Source organism: Bufo bufo, chromosome 2, assembly GCF_905171765.1.
Source record: "Bufo bufo chromosome 2, aBufBuf1.1, whole genome shotgun sequence".
Taxonomy (NCBI): domain Eukaryota; kingdom Metazoa; phylum Chordata; class Amphibia; order Anura; family Bufonidae; genus Bufo; species Bufo bufo.
This window is the reverse complement of record NC_053390.1, coordinates 97,341,970-97,362,193: the sequence shown is the minus strand read 5'-3', so window position 1 is coordinate 97,362,193 and position 20,224 is coordinate 97,341,970. Positions and strand designations below refer to the sequence as shown.

Genomic DNA, 20,224 nt, shown 5'->3' with positions numbered 1-20,224 from the left:
CAATAACTCTTGTGCAACACCTAAAGGGTTAACAACGTATGTAAAATCAGTTTTGAATACCTTGAGGGGTGTAGTTTCTTAGATGGGGTCATTTTTGGGTGGTTTCTATTATGTAAGCCTCGCAAAGTGACTTCAGACCTGAACTGGTCCCTAAAAATAGAGTTTTTGTAAATTTCTGAAAAAATTCAAGATTTGCTTCTAAACTTCTAAGCCTTATAACATCCCCAAAAAATAAAATATCATTCCCAAAACAATTCAAACATGAAGTAGACATATGGGGAATGTAAAGTCATCACAATTTTTGGGGGTATTACTATGCATTACAGAAGTAGAGAAACTGAAACTTTGAAATTTGCAAATTTTTCCAATTTTTTGGTAAATTAGGTATTATTTTGTGCAAAAAAAATTTTTTTTTGGACTTCATTTTACCAGTGTCATGAAGTACAATATGTGACGAAAAAACAATCTCAGAACGGCCTGGATAAGTCAAAGCGTTTTAAAGTTATCAGCACTTAAAGTGACACTGGTCAGATTTTCAAAAAATGGCCTGGTCCTTAGGGTGAAATAAGGCTGTGTCCCTATGGGGTTAAAATGACCGACCCCCCCTTCATTGGTGGTAGCGGAGAGTTCCGATCGGAGTCCCAGTTTAATTGCTGGGACTCCGATCGGTAACCATGGCAACCAGGACGCTACTGCAGTCCTGGCTGCCATGGTTACTTAGCAATTTTAGAAGCATTATACTTACCTGCGATGTCTGTGACCGGCCGGGCGCTCCTCCTACTGGTAAGTGAAAGGGTCTGTGCGGCACATTCCTTATAGCACAGACCTTTCACTTACCAGTAGGAGGAGCGCCCAGCCGGTCACAGACATCGCAGGTGAGTATAATACTTCTAAAATTGCTATGTAACCATGGCAGCCAGGACTGCAGTAGCGTCCTGGTTGCCATGGTTACTGATCGGAGTCCCAGCAATTAAACTGGGACTCCGATCGGAACTCTCCGCTGCCACCAATGATGGGGGGTCGGTCATTTTAATAGGGGGGGAGGGAGGGGGGGGCTGGCCGCACTGGCCACCAATGAGTTAAATACAGGGGAGGGAGGGAGGGGGAGCCGCACTGGCCACCAATGAGTTAAATACAGGGGAGGGAAGGGGGGGGGGTCTGCCCCCTGCTGCCTGGCAGCACCTGCCACGCAGCAGGGGGCAGTCATGTACACAGTTCTTTTAGTATATTCTAACTTGAAGCGTCCCTGGGAACGCCTCTGTGTTAGAATATACTGTCGGATCTGAGTTTTCACGAAGTGAAAAATCAGATCTGAAAAAAAACAGTTATGCAGACGGATCCGTTCTGAACGGATGCAAGCGTTTGCATTATAGGAGCGGATCCGTCTGTACAGACACCAGACGGATCTGCTCTGAACGCAAGTGTGAAAGTAGCCTTAGACTGCAATGAATTACCACTGCAACATATGGGAGTTGAGCCATGTTCCTATGGAGCTCTGCCACCTGCAGGCCTCCATAGGAAATACTGTTGTGGTACCCTCGGATCCTTCAGAGAGACCGATTGCAGCGCTCCCGGGGAAAGTCACCTCAGATTCCCTAATTATAACTGACCACATCATCTGGGGGGTTAAAAGTCTGTGATCAGTATTATTGCCGCTGCCCCTGGAGGTCAACAAGAGGTTAAAGTAATCCGCAGTGTTTGCAACATAAAAATAAAATAAAATACTTTAATGTTTTATTATTATATATTTTTTTTCCTTACAGCTGCTGTTAATCTGTGTTGCCAAGGGTAGGTCCTGGACCACCCCCCTTTGTCAGCAGGTAATAAGGTCTCTTCTTACTTCTCTGCAGAAGGAGTCATTTAAGCTATACTGCCATGCTACTGCAGAAGCCCTGCTCCAGAGTTCATCAACCTCTGGCACTCCAACTGTTTGAAACTACAACTCCCAGCATGCTCCATTCACTTCTATTCCAAGAACAGCCAAGTCTTTATGCAGGGAGTTACAGTATGAAAAGACCTGGAGTGTCGGAGGTTGCTGGCCTCTGCTCCTCTACAGTGATCTAGCTGTACGGAGAGTGACTGAGTATGTGTGACCAGCAAGGGATCAGCTCAGAAAATGGATGTGCACATTGCTATACACTCAGACCACCAGGTGGTGCCATGCTATGTAAGTAAATATAATAGCTCTTCGCTGGATCATTTTTAAAGGCATGTATGTGGCAACTATGTTTCATTTTTTATGATCTGTAAAATGAACCAGATATGGAATGGCCGGATAAGCCCTTTAATGCGCCAATACTATTTTGTGAATTTAACATTACAACTGCGATGATAAAAGTTTAGGTATCCTTTTAATTGGTCCAGGAATACGCAAGCATTTACATGTATTAAAAAAAAAAAAAAAAAAAAAAAAAAAGGGAACCACCACTACAAAATTTTTTACAAAAATTACACAATTATATTAAGGCATGAAGTGTTAATCTCACATTGTGCATTTCAGCATATGACTGAGTGCTGGATTACCGTAATTAACAAGTGGCAGGTGTAACCAATTATTAGTGATGTCATGGTGACATAAAATGTTTTAACGGCACTTAACACAAGCCACTTTCCTTCAGGAATCCTTTTCCAGCAGTGAGCTCAGTATGGCTGCTTATCAAAAGGACGTACTGGGAACTTCAAACGTTCTCCACCGCTGCTTTATTCCTCATTAAAAATAATTTTGGTGCTATAGTAATTACCGATGACAGCAGTATGCTATTCAGCCTTTAAAGTCAGGGAGAACTGTCCGCTGGAGAGCATCGACATAGACTGGTTGCAATTAAAAGAGAATAAAAGCCCATGTGTAGATTCTACTCCACCAGCGCCAAACAACATATAAAAGAGGCTGCAAGGAAACAATGAATTTAAACTACTGCCATACAATACACAACGGTATAACGGTGCAAAGACTACACTTCCTTCCTGTGTGCTATACGAAGAGAAATATTATTATCCTGCCATAACTGTATCACCAACACATAATGGGGTATTCTCAGCCTGGGCATTTATCCACATGATATGGCACAAAAAGTCCGAAAGGTGTGGGTCCCATTTCTTTTTAAAAAACGGGATTACCATGCTTGCCATTCACCGCTATGGGACTTCCAAAAACAGCAGACCGTGCCTACTCGGCTATATTTTCAGAAGTCCCATAGCAGAGCATGGAGAGAGCCAAGCATGCACGACCTGCTCGCCAATCACTGCAGTACACGGCAGGGGTCCCATTCTCCTCATAGGAGAAGGTACCAGAAGTGGGACCTGCACCGGTCTAACACATATGGCATTTCCAGCATAAATTTCAGATGGGAATACCCATTTAAAGTGGTTTTCCCACAAAACGCTGTCTACTTTTTACAAACTAGCACCTGGATCTGAATACTTTTGTAATTGCATGTAATTAAACAATTAGTATAGCCAGTGAGCTATTCAATAAAATGTATCTGTATAGTGCCACCTGCTTTTCCTTATTTCTTGTCCACCTCACTGAGGTGGTCGCGTACTCTCAGTTTAAATCTTCAACTATCACCAGTCATATCTATTATTAAAAGCTGTGGCAGTTATAGGGAAAGTGCTACAACAGAAAGGAAACACCCCTTGAGAAAGGACATGTCCACCGAGCTGCCGGGCCAAAAGAGAATCTAGCAGAACAATGAGAGCAATGAATTAGATCTCTGGATCCATGTGAGGTACAGGGCTGGTGCTAGCTTAGTTAGGAAGAGATTGTCATGTACTGTTTGATCTCGATTTTTTATTTTTTACATCAATCATGGCATAATCCCTTTAAGCTGGCCTTACGCTTCAGCTAGTGGTTGGCTATAAGTTGTTCCTCATGCTGCCTTGTACACATGCACATTTGGTTCAGCCAAGAGAGGGGTGTAAGCTACTCTGAGATATCTCTGGCACATGCGCAATCCTTATTTCCCCTGACATCTGCTGTTGGGAGGCCCCCATACACATTAGAGAGGTTCGGGTGACGTTAATCTAATGCATTTGGCCACCTTAACTAAAGCCAAGAACATTGGAGAACAAATGGTTCTTTCTAAAAGGACTATATGCAATTTCAGACGATTGTACTACAGCCACATATTTGGGTCGATATGGTGATGTTAGTTTAGCTTAGTAGGAACGTGTAAAGTTGTGGAGTGTTGTGGCTAGGTTACTGGAAACACACTTTTCACATGAACTCCCTTGCCTAGAGAGAGATATAGCGATATAAGTCTATGAATTTAGAAAAAGGGCTAAATGAATGAAAGGTGTACGGGCCACTTCACTATGAGATCACTACATCACCAACAGAACGGAGCCCACCAAGTGAGGAAGGGTGCGCCGCGCATGCGCATGCGCTGGCTCGGCTATTTCCGTAAGCCCACTAGAAGTGAATGGAGCAGTGGCTGCACTTGCGAAATGCACTTCCTATTCATTTCAATGGGACATCTGAAAATAGCAAAGCGCGCTGCTCGGCGGTCCCATAGAAATGAACGGAGGGTGGCCACGCATGTGCGGTGCACCCTCCAGCACTTTACGAGCTTCATTCTAAGAACAGGTGCCCACACCTATCAGACGTCCAAGATGGGGTTGTCTCACCTCAGCAAATATTATTTATTGTGTCCATATGGCTTCCTTTACTGGCTGGATTCATTTTTCCATGACGTTCTAAACTGCTCGATTCCATGGTTATGACCACCCAGCAATCCAGCAGGAAAAAGCATTAGCCTATGTCCTGGCCACCAGAAAGGCCAATGCTTTTTCCTATAGTGCGCAAGTCCGACCACCACTGAAGGATTGCAAGGTGGTCAGAAGCAATATGGACAATCACAATACATTAGTAAGTGCCTTGTATTAACTTTGTCTACATGATCAATGCCACTTGCTGAAGTGAGACAACCCCTTTAATTTAAAGCGCTATTTATTGCAGAGTAATATATACACAAAAATACACATTTTGAGAGAAAAAGATCCCCGATTTGTACGTGGTTTAAAATGAATTGTGCACAGATCGAGATAAGGATCCCAGGGGTTTATGAATACGTTACATGGCTTTTGTCTTGCATCTCTCTTTTTATTGCTTGATCTTTAACAGCCAGATGTTTCCCCAGTGGCAATCATGAAACAAGGATTAGCGGACAGCAACAGGAGCATACAAAGGGGGCAATTACTACTTTAGGAAAACAGTAATTGGAGCGCAGTTTCAAGTCTAAATAACTTACAGTAAAAAAAAAAAAAAAAAGGGAGTACAGACATAAAACTCAAAGTATTAAGTGTTAAAAAAAAGGTAGGTTACGGCGTCACTGAAGCCTGCAATCTAAGCAAGCCGCTTGACTCTCATATCCAGTTATACAGAAGCACGGGAGCATACACTTTTGCAATTAAGCTACTGTACAAAACCACATGTGCTCGCTGACAATTGAAGGTTTTGTACGGCTTTGAAATGATATCTTGCACCGCGCACTGTGTTAACAATCCAGAGTAATGTGGATTACACTTTCTCAACTTCCACCGCACCAAGTGCATTTTCACGGGTCATCTGAGCATCGTTTTTTTTCCAGGTGACTAGACAAATACTTGCGAAGAGAAAAGAAAGGGGGGGGGAAGAGAGAGTAAAAAAAAAAAAAAAAAAAAGCAATGCTGAAGTTAAAAACACACTGAACCATGCCAAGTAGCAGCAGGATGAAGTGTACCACACTAACAATCCCGTCTTTGTACTAGCTCAACACTATACCTTATAATATGCTTTGATGCGGAGCCAAGAAAAACCTCAGCTGGGATACAGTTTTGTGCCTATAAACAATCTGTGATTGTGTTTAATGTACTATAGCAGGGCTGCCTGCAAGACGCTGCCAGTCACCCACCGCAGCATAATGCAGGGGAAGAACGGGGTTAAATATTACCAAATAAAGCGGGAGGGGGATCATTTTCTATGAAAACACAAAATAGCTGCGGAGCCGGGAAGCATACCATAAGGGTCTCCACTCTAATTTATGGAGGCTCTGATAGACCTTTGTACTTAAACCAGGCACAATGCCCTGTGCTGAAGGTAATGATGCCTTTCACTTAGTGAGCCGTTGCTTCATTCTGGATTTTAAAAAAGTACTTTGTAATTCGTATGCAAATGAGCACTAAAGTGCACCAAGGGCGGGCCCAAGCCACACTATGCACCCTTGCTCCTCCTGCTTCCTCCCTCTTCTTGATTGACAAGGACAGGTTCATGTAGTCATCTTGCCTGGCCCTGCCAATCCAGGAGGAGGAGGAGCTGGCAGAGGAAACAGAAGGAGCAAGGGTGCACCAAGCGACTTGGGCCCTTCCTCAGTGCACTTAACTGCTCATCTGCATATGCAAAGTACTTTTTCTCCAGGACAAAAAAAAACTGATCACTAAGTGAAAGGTATCATTACATTCAGCTATCCCAACAAGACATTGGAGCAGATTTATCATGGCCTGGTGGTGGACGCCTCGTCATAAATTAGGCGCAGCCTCCGGGAGTCCGTACACCTGAACTGAAATCTGTGTGTAACAAGACAAACAAGGAAAGGGGTTGTCTGGGTGCAGGGCTGTTCTTTATTCTTTTTTCTATATGAGTGGATCATCGGGGCATTTCCTTTTTTCTGATACTCCCCTTTGCCTTGCACTTCATGGCGCAGCACAAGGTCTGTTTGTTTACTGCCGGTGACGTACCGGGCCTCACATCACTATGGTAGGTGGAGACGTTTGCCTAGCAGTGAGCCTGGTGACATCATATATTTTGCATAGTACCTGCCTCCAAAACAGCCCGGTGACATCACTGGGCTCACGCTGGGCAGAAGTCTCCACCTAGAATAGTGATGTGAAGCCTGGTACATCAGCGCAAGGCAAGGGGGAGCATCAGAGCAAGGAAATGCTCCGATGTTCCACTCAATACAGAGTAAAAGAATAAAGAACAGCTGATAGCCGGGTTCAGCCCTGAACCCGGAAAACCCCTTTAAGGGGTCTTTCAACATGGGTTGAAGACCAGGAACAACGCTGCTATCAGTTATAAAGTCAATCATGGTCATGTCCTTCAGAGTGCAACCACTATGGGTTTAAGAGGAGCTGTCCTCTCCTGACATGTCCATTTTAGTAAAATACTTGTATCTCCCCCAAAAAAACAAGCATCTTAGAACTTTGTTGTGTCGTTCCTCTGTTATGCCTCGTACAAATTTATGAATAAATTGGCTGAGTGGTCCCTGGCCAGTCTGACACTAGAAGTATTTATTGGACAAGGTCAGACTATGCAGTGACACATCCGCTACTGGTAACACCCAATGGTCATTGTATTTGTACACTTCTAGACAGCTGAAACCTGACTTTTTTTTTAAAAACATGATTTTCACTTAATTTTCATAAAAGGAAGTACAGCTGTATGAGTGCTGCCTCACATAGTTCTTCATTTTTCGGGGGTCAAGAAAAAAAGCCTGACTTGCTTACGAAAAAATTAAAGATTTTTTCCAGGGTTTTTATTATTTTATCAGTATCAAAACACAAGAAAAACTATACATATAAAAAGGTATCACCGGATTCGTACTGACCAGTAGAATGAAAGTAACTGGTCAGTTTTATCGCACATTGAACGTTGTAAATAAAAAAATAAAAAACATAAAAACTGTGGTGGAATTGCCTTTTTTTCCACCCCATTTGGATTTTTTTTTCCTGCTTCCCACTACATCATATGCAATATTAAATGGTGGCGTTGCAAAGTACAACTTGTCCTGCTAAAAAAAGCCCTCATACGGCTATGTGAAAAGGAAAATAAAAAAGTTATGGCTCTGGGAAGGCGGGGAACGCAAAACGAAAACGCAAAAAAAAAACAAAAAAAAAACACGGGGTAGAAAGGGTTAAAGGGCATGTGCTGATGGGAGCAATCTCTAGTAAACAGAGCAGTACATATTTGAGCAGTACTATGCGGTATAATGTTATATTGCTTTAAAAAATAAAGCAGAACATTTTGGCTTTGTTCACACTGAAGCTTTATATATGGTAACTAATCGCATTTCCACTGTCAATCAGCAAACACAGCAGTCAGAGTACGGCCATGCTTTTTTATGTAAACTATTTTACAGTCTGCCTTGCCGTTGCCAACTCCAGCTCTTTGTATATGGCACTTAAGCTATTTAAATGAGCAAAACGGGGAGTGAGATAAGTGCCAAGCCACGAGTCAGCTATAATAAAAGCTCTGCTTTATATGAATGAACGGACGATCAATCTAATGAAAACGCTCTCTAAACTCTGTGACCTGTTTCCAGTTTGGACTTTCCTATGACAGAAGAATTTATCCCATTTAATTGGCTATAAAAATAATGTATACTCCTTCTGGGATGTATAAAAATGCACCAAAAGATTTTGTGTTCAAAACTCTCTAAACAAACGGTGCGCAGGAATCTATACAGTGAGATTAGAATTACAGACTGGAAGAAGACCGAGCGGGCACCGTCAGCGGCTGAACTCAAATAACTTTTCTGCCCCCAATTCAGCCCTGTCCCCCTTAGGCTATGTTCATACGGCGAGTTGTGACAAGGTCAAAATCTGCTGCAGTTTCTGCATGCTTTTTTTTCTATTTCAATGCAGCAGATTCCCAATTAAAGGGGTTTTCCAGGAGTTTCTTTTTTACTGATGACCTATCCTCTGGATTGTTCATCAGTATCTGATCAGTGGGGGTCCGACACCTGGGACCCCCGCCGATCAGCTGTTTGAGAAGGCACAGGCTCTTGCATTAGCACAGCTTTTCTTACGCCATGTGGTCATATGGCCTAAGCGCAGATCAGCCCCATTGAAGTGAATGGTGCTGAGCATGATACCAAACACAGCCGCTATACTATGTACGTGCTTGGTGCGAACAGCTGATCGGCGGAGATCCTGGGTGTCAGACCCCCACCGATCAGATACGGATGACCTATCCAGGCTCCTGCCACACATTCCTGTGGTGTGAACATTTCCATTCTTGGCGTGGTCTGGAAAACCACAAGTCAATCCACGGGCGCATGGATGGCTGTGAGGACTCCCACTGAAAACAGGGGGAAGCTGTTCCAGCGTGGAGGTCACAGAGTTTTCGGAATGTGAACATAGCCTTATAGTCACTGGAAACAAAAACAGGTACAGAAATGCGATTGTATTCCCTTGTATGCTTTTCTGGGATCCATTCTTGTTTTTGGAGACCTAATCGGCCAGGAAGCTGGATCAACTTTATGATGAGCTATGAGCCATGAATGTGTTTGGATTAGGAAGATATCCCCTTTTCCATATGTCCTAGTAGCAGGACCTATGGATGTCATTGGGATGCGGCCAAAATACAAGCCAAAACAGCTAAACAACAAGCCACTTGCCAATGGATGTCAGGTCATATGAATAGCCAGCTTACTATACTACATTCAAGAGTACAGTCATGAGTCTGAAACGCGTAGAGGTTGTTTGTATCCTGTGTTATCTTTTGGATCATATTTTTGGAAGAAATAAAGGCCATCGCTTTTACGGGAAGCTGGATTTATTAGGTTTTTTTTCTCAATATAATGCCGGGTAGTTCCACTGCTGGGAACACATTATCGGGGGTCCACGGTGTGAATGTGTAACCACCACTCTATTCATTTTTAGGATACTGCTGAGTACAATCTAATTTCAGCAGTCCCATACAACCGAATGAAGTGGCACCACTCTATTCACAGAGGGGACTCCGGGACACCCACTCTCCTGCACTCTCCCTGCGGTCGGACCCCCAGCGTTCATACATTTATCACTTATCCAGTGGGGAGGTGATAAATGCCATCAACAGTAAGAACCCTTTACAGGGACATCATGTACTACCTTTCACAGTCCAAACTATAGGTCAGCATTAAGGCTTAGAATTAAGGACTTTCCAGGATAGAACATACTTAGGGCAGGCCATGCATGTAAGATTGGAAGGGATCTGACCGCCAGTACACCCCAAAATCAGCAGAGAGAAGGGGCGACAGCTATGATTGGAGCGCAGAGGCCTCAACTGTAAACAATACAATGCAGGTACCAGACAGAGCCGCAGGAGCGAGAGGGTTACTGTGTCACTACTGCAGGAAAGGGAGCACAGTGCCTAGCTGATCGTGTGGGTGCTAGGAGTCAGACTCCCCCTTCTGTTAAATATTAAAGAGGTTACCCCATGACTAATGTAAAAAAATCTTTCTAACAAAGCTAGAACCAGCCCTGAACCTCCCATGGATCTAGAGAGATCTCCACATTCATTGCTCCAATTGCTCTGCTAGATTTATTTCAAGCCGGAAGCTCACAGGGCGTGCACTTTATCAGGGGGCAAATCCTTTCTGCTGCAGCTGGTGGCAGCAGAAGGAAGGTACTGAGCATGTGCTTCCATCTCAGTGAGCAGGACAGAGAATTTAGAAAAGCAGCAAACAGCAGGTGGCGCTAGATAGATTTCCGTGAATAACTCCGTGACTATAGTGCATTTTTAATGACATGCAACTACAAAATGATTCAGATCCAGGTGCTGGTTTGAAAAATGGAAATTATTATTCCTGGCACAACCCCTTTAAGTGAGAATTTATAGTATTTAATATAAAGGATTCATTACACACTACACTGACATCATCTATAGTAAAGGACATCTGTCAGCAGATTTGTACCCATGAAACTGGCTGACCTGTTGCATATGCATTGCAAGGCACCTGTGTTGGTCCCATGTTCATATGTGCCTGCATTAGTGAGAAAAATGTAATGTTAATATATGCAAATGAGCCTCTAGGAGCAACGGGGGCGTTGCCTTTGCAGAGACAGCTGAGCCTATTGCTCCAAGAGTCTCATTTGCAGAAATTAAGACTTAAAGGGGTTGTCCGAGTTATTTTTTTTGTTCTTTCTATGTTCCTAACTGGGCAAATGTAACAGCTTTCCAATGAACTCACTTTATCTCCAGTGGCTGGTTTCTCAGATTTCACTAAGGGTCACATGACCTGTGATGTCAGCTTCTCTCCCTGCTCTGATAAAAATAGTTTACAAGCCTGTAAACACCTCACTGTGCTGGCCACGCCCCCCCTCACTGCCGTCTGCTCTGTCCTAGGATTCTTAACCCCTTCAGCTGCACACACTGGGTATCTGCAGCAGTGACAATTCTGGGCACAGGAGCTGAAGGACTAGAGAGAGCATTGCACAAGAAGGTAGGGGAAAGATCCTGTGTGTATTAGCAGTGTCATTATACAGCTGGGACTTGTAGTCCTACACATACAACATGCTGCAGAGTCTCCCAGCAGGCAGACATGTCACTCAGGGCAGCTCTTGTAGCCACTCCCTTAGCAGTGCAGGGGGAGGGGCAGAGATTGTTTACATGCAATAAAAACAAAGGGCCAGAAAAGAACCAGGGAAATTAGGAAATATATATATATATTTTTTTGCATAAAACTTGCTTAGCTTAATTATATATTGCTGCCCATCAGATTTTCAGTGCTATATTTTTTTTTTTCATAACTCGGACAACCCCTTTAATTTTTCTCAGCAATGCGGGCACATATGAACATGGGACCAACACAGATGTCTTCAGGTGCCAAGTGCACATGTAACAGGTCAGCCAGTGTCATAGGTACAAAACTGCTGACAGATGCCCTTTAACTATATCTGAAGGTTTACGTATATGACGAAGTAGAAGCACATGTATAGACACGCCTATATCTATGCTATATATGACTGACAGGGACAGAGAAGGGTGGGTACATTTTTTACACTATACCACCATAATGTTATATCCTGTAAAACCTCTTTAACCTGAAAGCATGATGCTCCGCTGTTATTCAGCTTACAGCCTTCATAGTTTTGCCTCTGTATTTTGGATGCATCCCTAATCCAGCGCTGCGACCCCCCTACTCTGGATTAATAGGGAACCAGAGAACAGACCCCCGCCTATCAAAGTGGTAGCATATCCTAGGGATAGGTGTCACGGTCTCTCCTGTGACAGGGATCCGGAGATCTAAGAGAGTGGCTGCACGTGATGTGATCTGACAGCCTCTTTGGTTTCACTTGTTTCTGTGTTGTTGCTGGTGATGACCACACCTCTTGTCTCAGGTGTAGCTTAAGTGGTCATTCCAACTCCTCTATTTAGTCTGGTCTCACCCATCATGCTATGCGGTTGATAGCTCCTTTCTGGTTGTGAAAGTGCTGGTGTTTGGTTCCTGCTCGTATGCGTACTTCGGAGATAAGTCTCTTTTTCCTATTTCTAGTTTGTTGTATTCCCCTATCTTTTGGTATTAGGCCTGAGGAAGTCTCCTGTTCCTTTAGCTGGGAAGGAACAGGTCATCTTTTGTCCTGACACTATTTCCAGGGCCCTTTAGGGTCAGATAGGGCTCTAGGTCCCTGCGTATGAACATTCCTACCATCGAGGTCTGTTCATACTGATAGTAGTCAGGGCTCGGTTTAGGGATTCACTCGGTGGTGACCTTTCCCCTTTCCCTAGTTTTCAGGCCTAGTACCTTTTCCCTTCCCTCCTTGTTCAGTGTGGAGTTTACCACTCACACCGCGCCGTGACAATAGGCCATCATATTACAAGTATAATTTTTGATACATTGGAGATTTATTTTTGTCTCAGTATAGATTCCATTTTGATGTGTGCCGAAGTACGAGGGACCCCACATAACTGGCTTTACCATGTCAGGCCACTGTACGGGCAAGGAAGAACATAGGTGACAGGCCTTATTGTTTTTCAATCACTCGTCCCGGTAATAAAGCTGGGAGGAAAAGACAAAGCTATAGATGAAGACTTGACTGGCAGAGTGCAGCAGAACGCGATGTCGGAAATGCAGACAATGGACGTAACACATGCAAATTTAAACCATGGCTAATTAAAGCCATACATTTACCTGGAAGAGCTTACGCTAATACACTGACCTCATCGGCAGCAGTTTACGCACTTATAGTAGTAGCTTCCAGCAGAATGACTTTACTACTGTAAATGGGAACAAGGAATTCCACGGCACAGACACAACAAAAGTTAATGAGCAGATTCATCTAGTTAGCCGGTTTCCCCCCTCTCAAACACCCCTTGTCAGTACAACTTCAGCAGTTCTTAATTATCCATATGTCGCAGTGTTTCCTTTCAACAAATGGAATGGTTCTTGTAGGGCCTTAATCCTGCTATTTGCAGACAGTAGGCCTGTTAGGGAAGAGTGGATGGGGTGAGCTGGGCCGCCGGCCAAGTCTGGAGCAATATGCCATGTGTGCAGTACACACTATGTCTGACTTCTGACAGGGAGCTGGTTCTCCTCACAGGCAGAAATGATCTCCAAGCCCCTGCACTGAATAAAGCCACTCACTAGACACTTGCCAGCTTCTAGGAGGAAAAAAAAAAGTATCTACATACAATGAGTGCAGGTTGCATATTTACTATTCCTATATATATTCCTATATAGACGGCAGCTCAGGCATCAAGTCCATGGATAACGTTATTGAAAGAGAGATTATACAGATAGCAAGGCCTTGTGCACACGTAAAGTCCTGTGCGCGGAGCCTATATGGCCATATACGGAGGCTGTGAGGTTCCATGGTGTAGCACCATACAGGATCCTTCTATTCAATGTCTCTAGGGGAGGGTATCGCCATACATACAGCATCTGACACAGCATGCCCCAAATTTTTTCTGCCATATTCGTAGGAAATTGAACAGAAAAATAACCTTTGTATGAAACTGGAGGCATGCCGGCGTATAACAGCTGCCGCATGGACCTCTATGGAAGTCCTATTAGGTCTCAGTACAAACTGAAGCTATAAATGTGCCTGTGCATGAGGCGTTTAGGCTGACCATAGACACCCACCTTCCTTACCGTGTGAAGGCAACGCCGGTCCTCAGATCCTTCCTCGCTGAAATATGCTCTTTGGAAGCGGTGGTCACTGGTAGCAACATGTAACACGTTGGAAATAGTTTGCTGGGCCTGGATATACAATGAAAGGTCCACAAAGCTCCAGCTGACCCTTTGGTCTGCTGATTAGGGGAGTCCTGGGGTTTGGACCCTCATTGATCACAGTTTAATGCCAGTCAATGTAAAATCTTCAACAACCCCTTGGGGTATTCCCATCTCCCATAAATCTAAGATATTCCTCCACGTTATGATGGGTGGCATTCCAGAGCTAAAGAGGGGACCGTCTTTCGATGCATGGGGGTGCCCCGACTTACTATGGCGCAGGGTAGCGCAGCACAGCTACATTCCAGTTGTATAGGGTCAGCTATAGTTTCCTCCACAACAGGTAGCCGGGGGTGCACAGGAAACGCAGTACCACACAAATGCTGTGGACCCTTTATTCTCAGTGGGTTCTCAAAGGTGGGACCCCAACTATCATGAAGTAATGCCATATCCTAGCGAGATGGCATCACTTTGATATTGGAAAACTGCTTTTAGTATTACACAGAGCTGTGTTAAAGGGGTTATCCGGTAATTTATATTGATGACCTGTCCTCTGAATAAGTCATCAATATCAGATTGGCAGAGGTGCGACACCCAGCACCCCCGCTGCTCAGCTGTTAGACGAGGTCTTCTTCCTAGTCCATGTGAAGTCACCATACATCGTTCTCGTGGCCTCGTTGCAGCTCAGCCCCATGGAAGTGAACGGGGCTGAGCTGCATTACCAAGCACTGCCATTATACAACGTACAGCGCTGTGCTTGGAAAGCTACAGGGGTTCGGTTGCGCTCACAACAGCTCCAATGAGCTTGACGGCTCCTTGTAATAGCCGATTGGCGGGGGTCCGATAATGATGGCCTATTTACCTGGATAACCCCTTTAACTATACATGATGCTGGGAAAAAGACTGGGGTGGGCTATCCAGGCAACAAAGGGACCATAGACTGACATGGTGAAGCCAGCACATCACGACTACACATAATACAACGCTTCTTTCAGGAGGTCCTACAGGGCACAACTACAGTCATTTTACAGCCACTTCTATTCTGCCATTTATTTAATCAATTTCACCAAATGCATATAAAACCCTGGAGTCAGACAGAAGTAAAAAAATAAAAAATAAAATATTAATAATAATAGAGGAATGTGAAATGATATTCAAACAAAGAGAGGAGCGTTCGCAGCTAGACGGAAAGTTTGGGGAGTGCAGACTCCTGGGATCTCTCCTGTCCTGTAATTAATCGTTAAACAAGCCGCTCTCTGTTAGTGGTCATTAAAACAATGCTGCAGGTTAACCTCTCCGCAGAGGTCTACAAGCTGGAGGTGTTCAAGCCAGCAGAAGAACGATGTCATAACGACACCTACCATTACATATATAGCTCCTGCCAGTCGGTACTTGAGCAAAACTTTGTGACCAGCTCTGGAGAGTGAGAGGAACTTCCCACAGCATAGTAAATCTGACGTCTCTTGACTTGCATTTTCACCTGTCAACATTTCTGGCATAGCTTTGGAAAACCAGGGCACTGCCATCACTGGAGATGATCTTCTGCGTTGTATGGACACGGCATGCCTCCTAGAGGACAACGGTATTTGCAACCACGGTTTAGCCTCAGGTCTGTAATACCATAATATTGGAAATGATTTTTAGTTTAGTCACGTAGGAGACACTGGGGGATGTTTTATGAGGAAAAACTGGTGCAACGGAAAAGTGGCAGATTTGTGAAGCTACCACACGGTTTGTTTGCACCCGATTTGATAAATCTACCCGAGCACGCTTACTCTGCTATTCAGAACTCCCATAGAAGTGAATGAAGAAAGCTGAACATGGATGCCACCGCTCCATTCATAACGGGCGCAAGACGGAGACCTGCTCTTGAGATAGGAGACACCCTTATGTATCAGACATGTATAGCATATCTACAGAAACGCAGCTTCATGCACGCTTGTCGTGCTAATCTCCTTCGTATACAGCGTCAAATGACAAACTCAGTTATGCTGCATCTGAATTTCTATCTACAGGCCTGCGGTACAACCTGCAATACAGCTGTGTAAGTGTACATGCAAGTTACTTCAGAGATGAGCATGGCTACATTGATTGCAGGCAAATTATGTAGATCTATGTTGTGTGACATCACTGTACTTATTATCCCTGTTGTGTGACATCACTGTACTTATTATCCCTGTTGTGTGACATCACTGTACTTATTATCCCTGTTGTGTGACATCACTGTACTTATTATCCCTGTTGTGTGACATCACTGTACTTATTATCCCTGTTCTGTGACATCACTGTACTTATTATCCCTGTTCTGTGACATCACTGTACTTATTATCCCTGTTCTGTGACATCAGTGGCTTCCATAACCATTTTCTATGACTTCACAATGGTTATTATTCATATACTGTAATATATTGTGGCTCATCTATGCAGTGGCTGCTGAATTATGACCTCAGACCTAAGAGGACATCCTTAAAGTAAAAGTTTTGGGGCAAAAAAAAAACCCTGATATTATAGCCAAAGTAATTCCTACAGAAAACAACAACAGAATGCACACATATGATATAAACATACACACATACTGCAAAATGTTTTTTTCAATTTGCATTTTGGATGGTTATTTACTGCCACCTTGAGGTTTACATTAGAATTACATCAAGAAAATAGCACCAGTATATATATCCACAAAAAAGTTGTTCTACATTTTAAAAACCAAAACATGGTCACTAAAGAGACAATTGAACTAGTAAAATATTATGTTTACTACATATTAAAGGAAACCTGTCACACTGAACATGGTGTGTGAACTGCAGGCAGAATGTTCTAGAACAGGGGAAACCGAGCAGATTGATATATAGATTGGGAAGTTATTCAGTATAACTTGTACGTTGCTCATTTAAATATCTTCTGTTTCTACGCTTAGGAGTCCAGTGGGCGGTCCTACTTTGTGACTGACAGCCTTCCCTTCATAACCGTGCACACAGATCACGGTCTATCACCAAGCAGTACCCCCCACATTTGGACTGACTATGTCAATATATGGTCACTGAGGAGGATGATGGTAATCAATACTAAGCTCTGACTCTTATTTGCATGGACCAGGGATCAGCAACCTCCGCCACCCCAGCTGTTCTGAAACTACAACTCCCAGAATCCTCCTTTTACTTCTATGAAAGTTACAAGAACAGCTGAGTACGTGTGTATGCTGGGAGTTGTAGTTTCACAGCAGCTGGCGTGCCGAAGGTTGCTGATCCCTGGCACAGACAAATCTGACAACGGCTTTTCTCACAAATTACCTTCGACTACTTTTCTTCTCCTGAAGATCCTGATCCCCTGAAGATTTCACTGATGACTTGGTGCTTTTATTGGGGTCCATTTTCAATTTGCTGGTTATGCGATCTTTCATCTGTTGTCGCTCATCACTATCTATGTCATCTTCGTCATCTTCACTTGAATCTGCCTTAGATTTGAGAATAATTTGCATAAGTTACGTTAGCATCCGAGCCCAGATACAGAAGTAAAGGTTGGTCATGTACATTTTTCTAAAGTTGATCAAAACAGATGATTTCGACCAAAATGATCATTTGCAGGATGAAATTGTTCAATTAAAAAGGGATTGTGTCACTTCAGCAAATGGCATTTATCATGTAGATGTAGCTGCTACAAGGCACTTACTAATGTATTGTGCTTGTCCATATGGCCTCCTTTGGCAATTGCCGGCTGGATTCATTTTTCTATAGCATTATACACTGCTCGTTTCCATGGTTACGACCACCCCGCACTCCAGCAGTGGTGGTCGTGGTTGCACACTATAGGAAAAAGCACCAGCATATGTGTATTCCCACGGTCCCTGCCACCAGACAGGCCGGCACCATTTCCTATAGTGTGCAAGCATGGCCATCTCTGATGGATTGCAGGGTGGTCGTAACCATGGAAACGAGCAGTGTATAAGGCTATAGAAAAATGAATCCAGCCAGCAATCGCCAAAGGAGGCCATATGGACAATCACAATACATTAGTAAGTGCCTTGTATTAACTTTCTTTACAGGATAAATGCCACTTGCTGAAGTGAGACAACCCCTGATCGGTGAAGGTGTTGGGTGTCAGACTTTCTCGAATCACATATTAGTGACCAATTCTGAGGATAGGTCATTAATATCAGGAACCTGGAAACCCTCTTTAATGATTCATCAACCTTCTTATAGTGAATTTGCATGGCCAAGACTGACATCACAGTCTGTATGGCTGAAAAAAGGTACAGTGTTTCACCGAAAATAAGCCCTAGTATGGTTTTTAGGGATTTTTGGAGTATGCTTGAAATATAAGCCTCTGAACCCTCTGCAGCTCTGCTATGTCTTTCTTGTTCCCAGAAGCCCAGAACTGTGCACAGTACTCCATGTGTGGTCTGACTAGTGATTTGTAAAGTGGTAGGACTATGTTGCTATCACAGGCATCTATGCCTCTTTTCATGCAACCCATTATTTCTTTGACCTTGGCAGCAGCTGCCTGACACTGGTTTCTACAGCTTAGTTTGCTGTTCAATAAAATTCCTAAGTCTTTTCCCATGTGAGTGTTACCCAGTGTTTTACCATTTAGTATGTACAGGTGACTTGCATTATTCCTTCGTATGTACATAACCTTACATTGGTCAGTGTTAAACCTCACCTGCCGCTTCTCTGCCCAAGCCTCCAATCTATCCAGATCCATCTGTGTATATACATATACACATATACACACACATACACATATACACAGTATATATACACACAAAAACAAGAAGAAAACAGCACAGTCTGAAAGGTGATAGGCAGGTGCAATTCCTTCGGGACAATAGGCAGTAGTCCACTGAAAGATCCAAAATACAAAAATGATGCAGCACTCCTGGTATTCCTCCCATTCACTATACCTGGAGTGCTGCTCTAATATATAAATATATATATACACACACCATATGTTTCGCTTTATAAGACGCCCCTAGGTTTTAGAGGAGGAAGATAGGAAAAAAAATATTTGGGGGGGATTTATGGGGGATTTACAGATGACACACTGTTATGAGGATATCTGGGAGATCTTTGGATGACGCCCTGTTATGTGACTATAACCCCCCCCCTTCCTCATCCTTTAGAAAACACCAATGCACTGCAGTACATTGGTGTATTCTTAACCCCTTAAGGACACGGCCATATTTCACCTTGAGGACCAGGCCATTTTTTTGCAAATCTGACCAGTGTCACTTTATGTGTGAATAACTTTAAAACGCTTTGACTTATCCAGGCCATTCTGAGATAGTTTTTTCGTCACATATTGTACTTTATGACACTGGCAAAATGAAGTAAAAAAAAATAAAAATCATTTTTATTTATAAAAAAAAATACCAAATTTACCAAAAATGCACATTTCCAAGTTTCAATTTCTCTACTTCTATAATACATAGTAATACCTTTACATTCCCCATATGTCTACTTCATGTTTGGATCATTTTGGTAATAATATTTTATATTTTGGGGGATGTTACAAGGCTTAGAAGTATAGAAGCAAATCTTGAAATTTTTCAGAAATTTTCAAAAACCCAATTTTTAGGTACCAGTTCAGGTCTGAAGTCACTTTGTGAGGCTTACATAATAGAAACCACCCAAAAATGACCCCATTCTAGAAACTACACCCCTCAAGGTATTTAAAACTAATTTTTACAAACGTTGTTAACCCTTTAGGTGCTCCACAAGAGTGATTGGCAAATGGAGGTGAAATTTCAGAATTTCATTTTTTTGCCAAATTTTCCATTTTAACCTATTTTTTCCACTAACAAAGCAAGGGTTAACAGCCAAACAAGACTGTGGGCCAGATTTATCATTACTCTGACAGCTCACTCCACTTTCACATATGGCTAAAGTCAGTTTTAGCCAAGTCAGATTTATGATCGGCCCTTTAAGACTGTAATAAATGTGATTTGACGGTAGCAGTTTTTCTGTCAGTAAGCAGCTTTACAAAAGTCGCACGTCCTTACGAAAAAGTCGCATGTTCTATTAAAAAGTCTCATAAGATAAGCATGGTCCTCACTGGAGTGAAATTGCGCATTTTTTTGCGACTTTTTAAAAAGTTCCAATAGTAAATCTGTCTAGAGATTCATTTGCATAAGAAAACATGCCCACTTTCAGAAAACTGGCGAGCATAGTGCAGAGCAGAAAAAAGTCGCAAATTTGTGCGCAGTTTTAGTGTTTGCGCATTTTTTTGTGACTTTTTCACTCCATTATTCTGACTTGAGCTAATGATAAATCTGGCCCTGTATCTTTATTGAATCTGACTCTGCCGTTTACAGAAAC

General features: G+C 43.1%; 1 protein-coding gene across 1 annotated transcript in view; it reads right to left on the bottom strand.

Annotated features, from left to right (window-relative positions):
* Nucleotides 1-20,224, bottom strand: part of CWC27 (CWC27 spliceosome associated cyclophilin) — a 285,436-nt gene that overhangs the window by 187,793 nt on the left and 77,419 nt on the right. Inside the window, exon 10 of the mRNA XM_040421330.1 lies at nt 17,201-17,364. Within this exon, the coding sequence (XP_040277264.1) occupies nt 17,201-17,364 (164 nt within the window). The remainder of the gene's footprint in view (nt 1-17,200; nt 17,365-20,224) is intronic.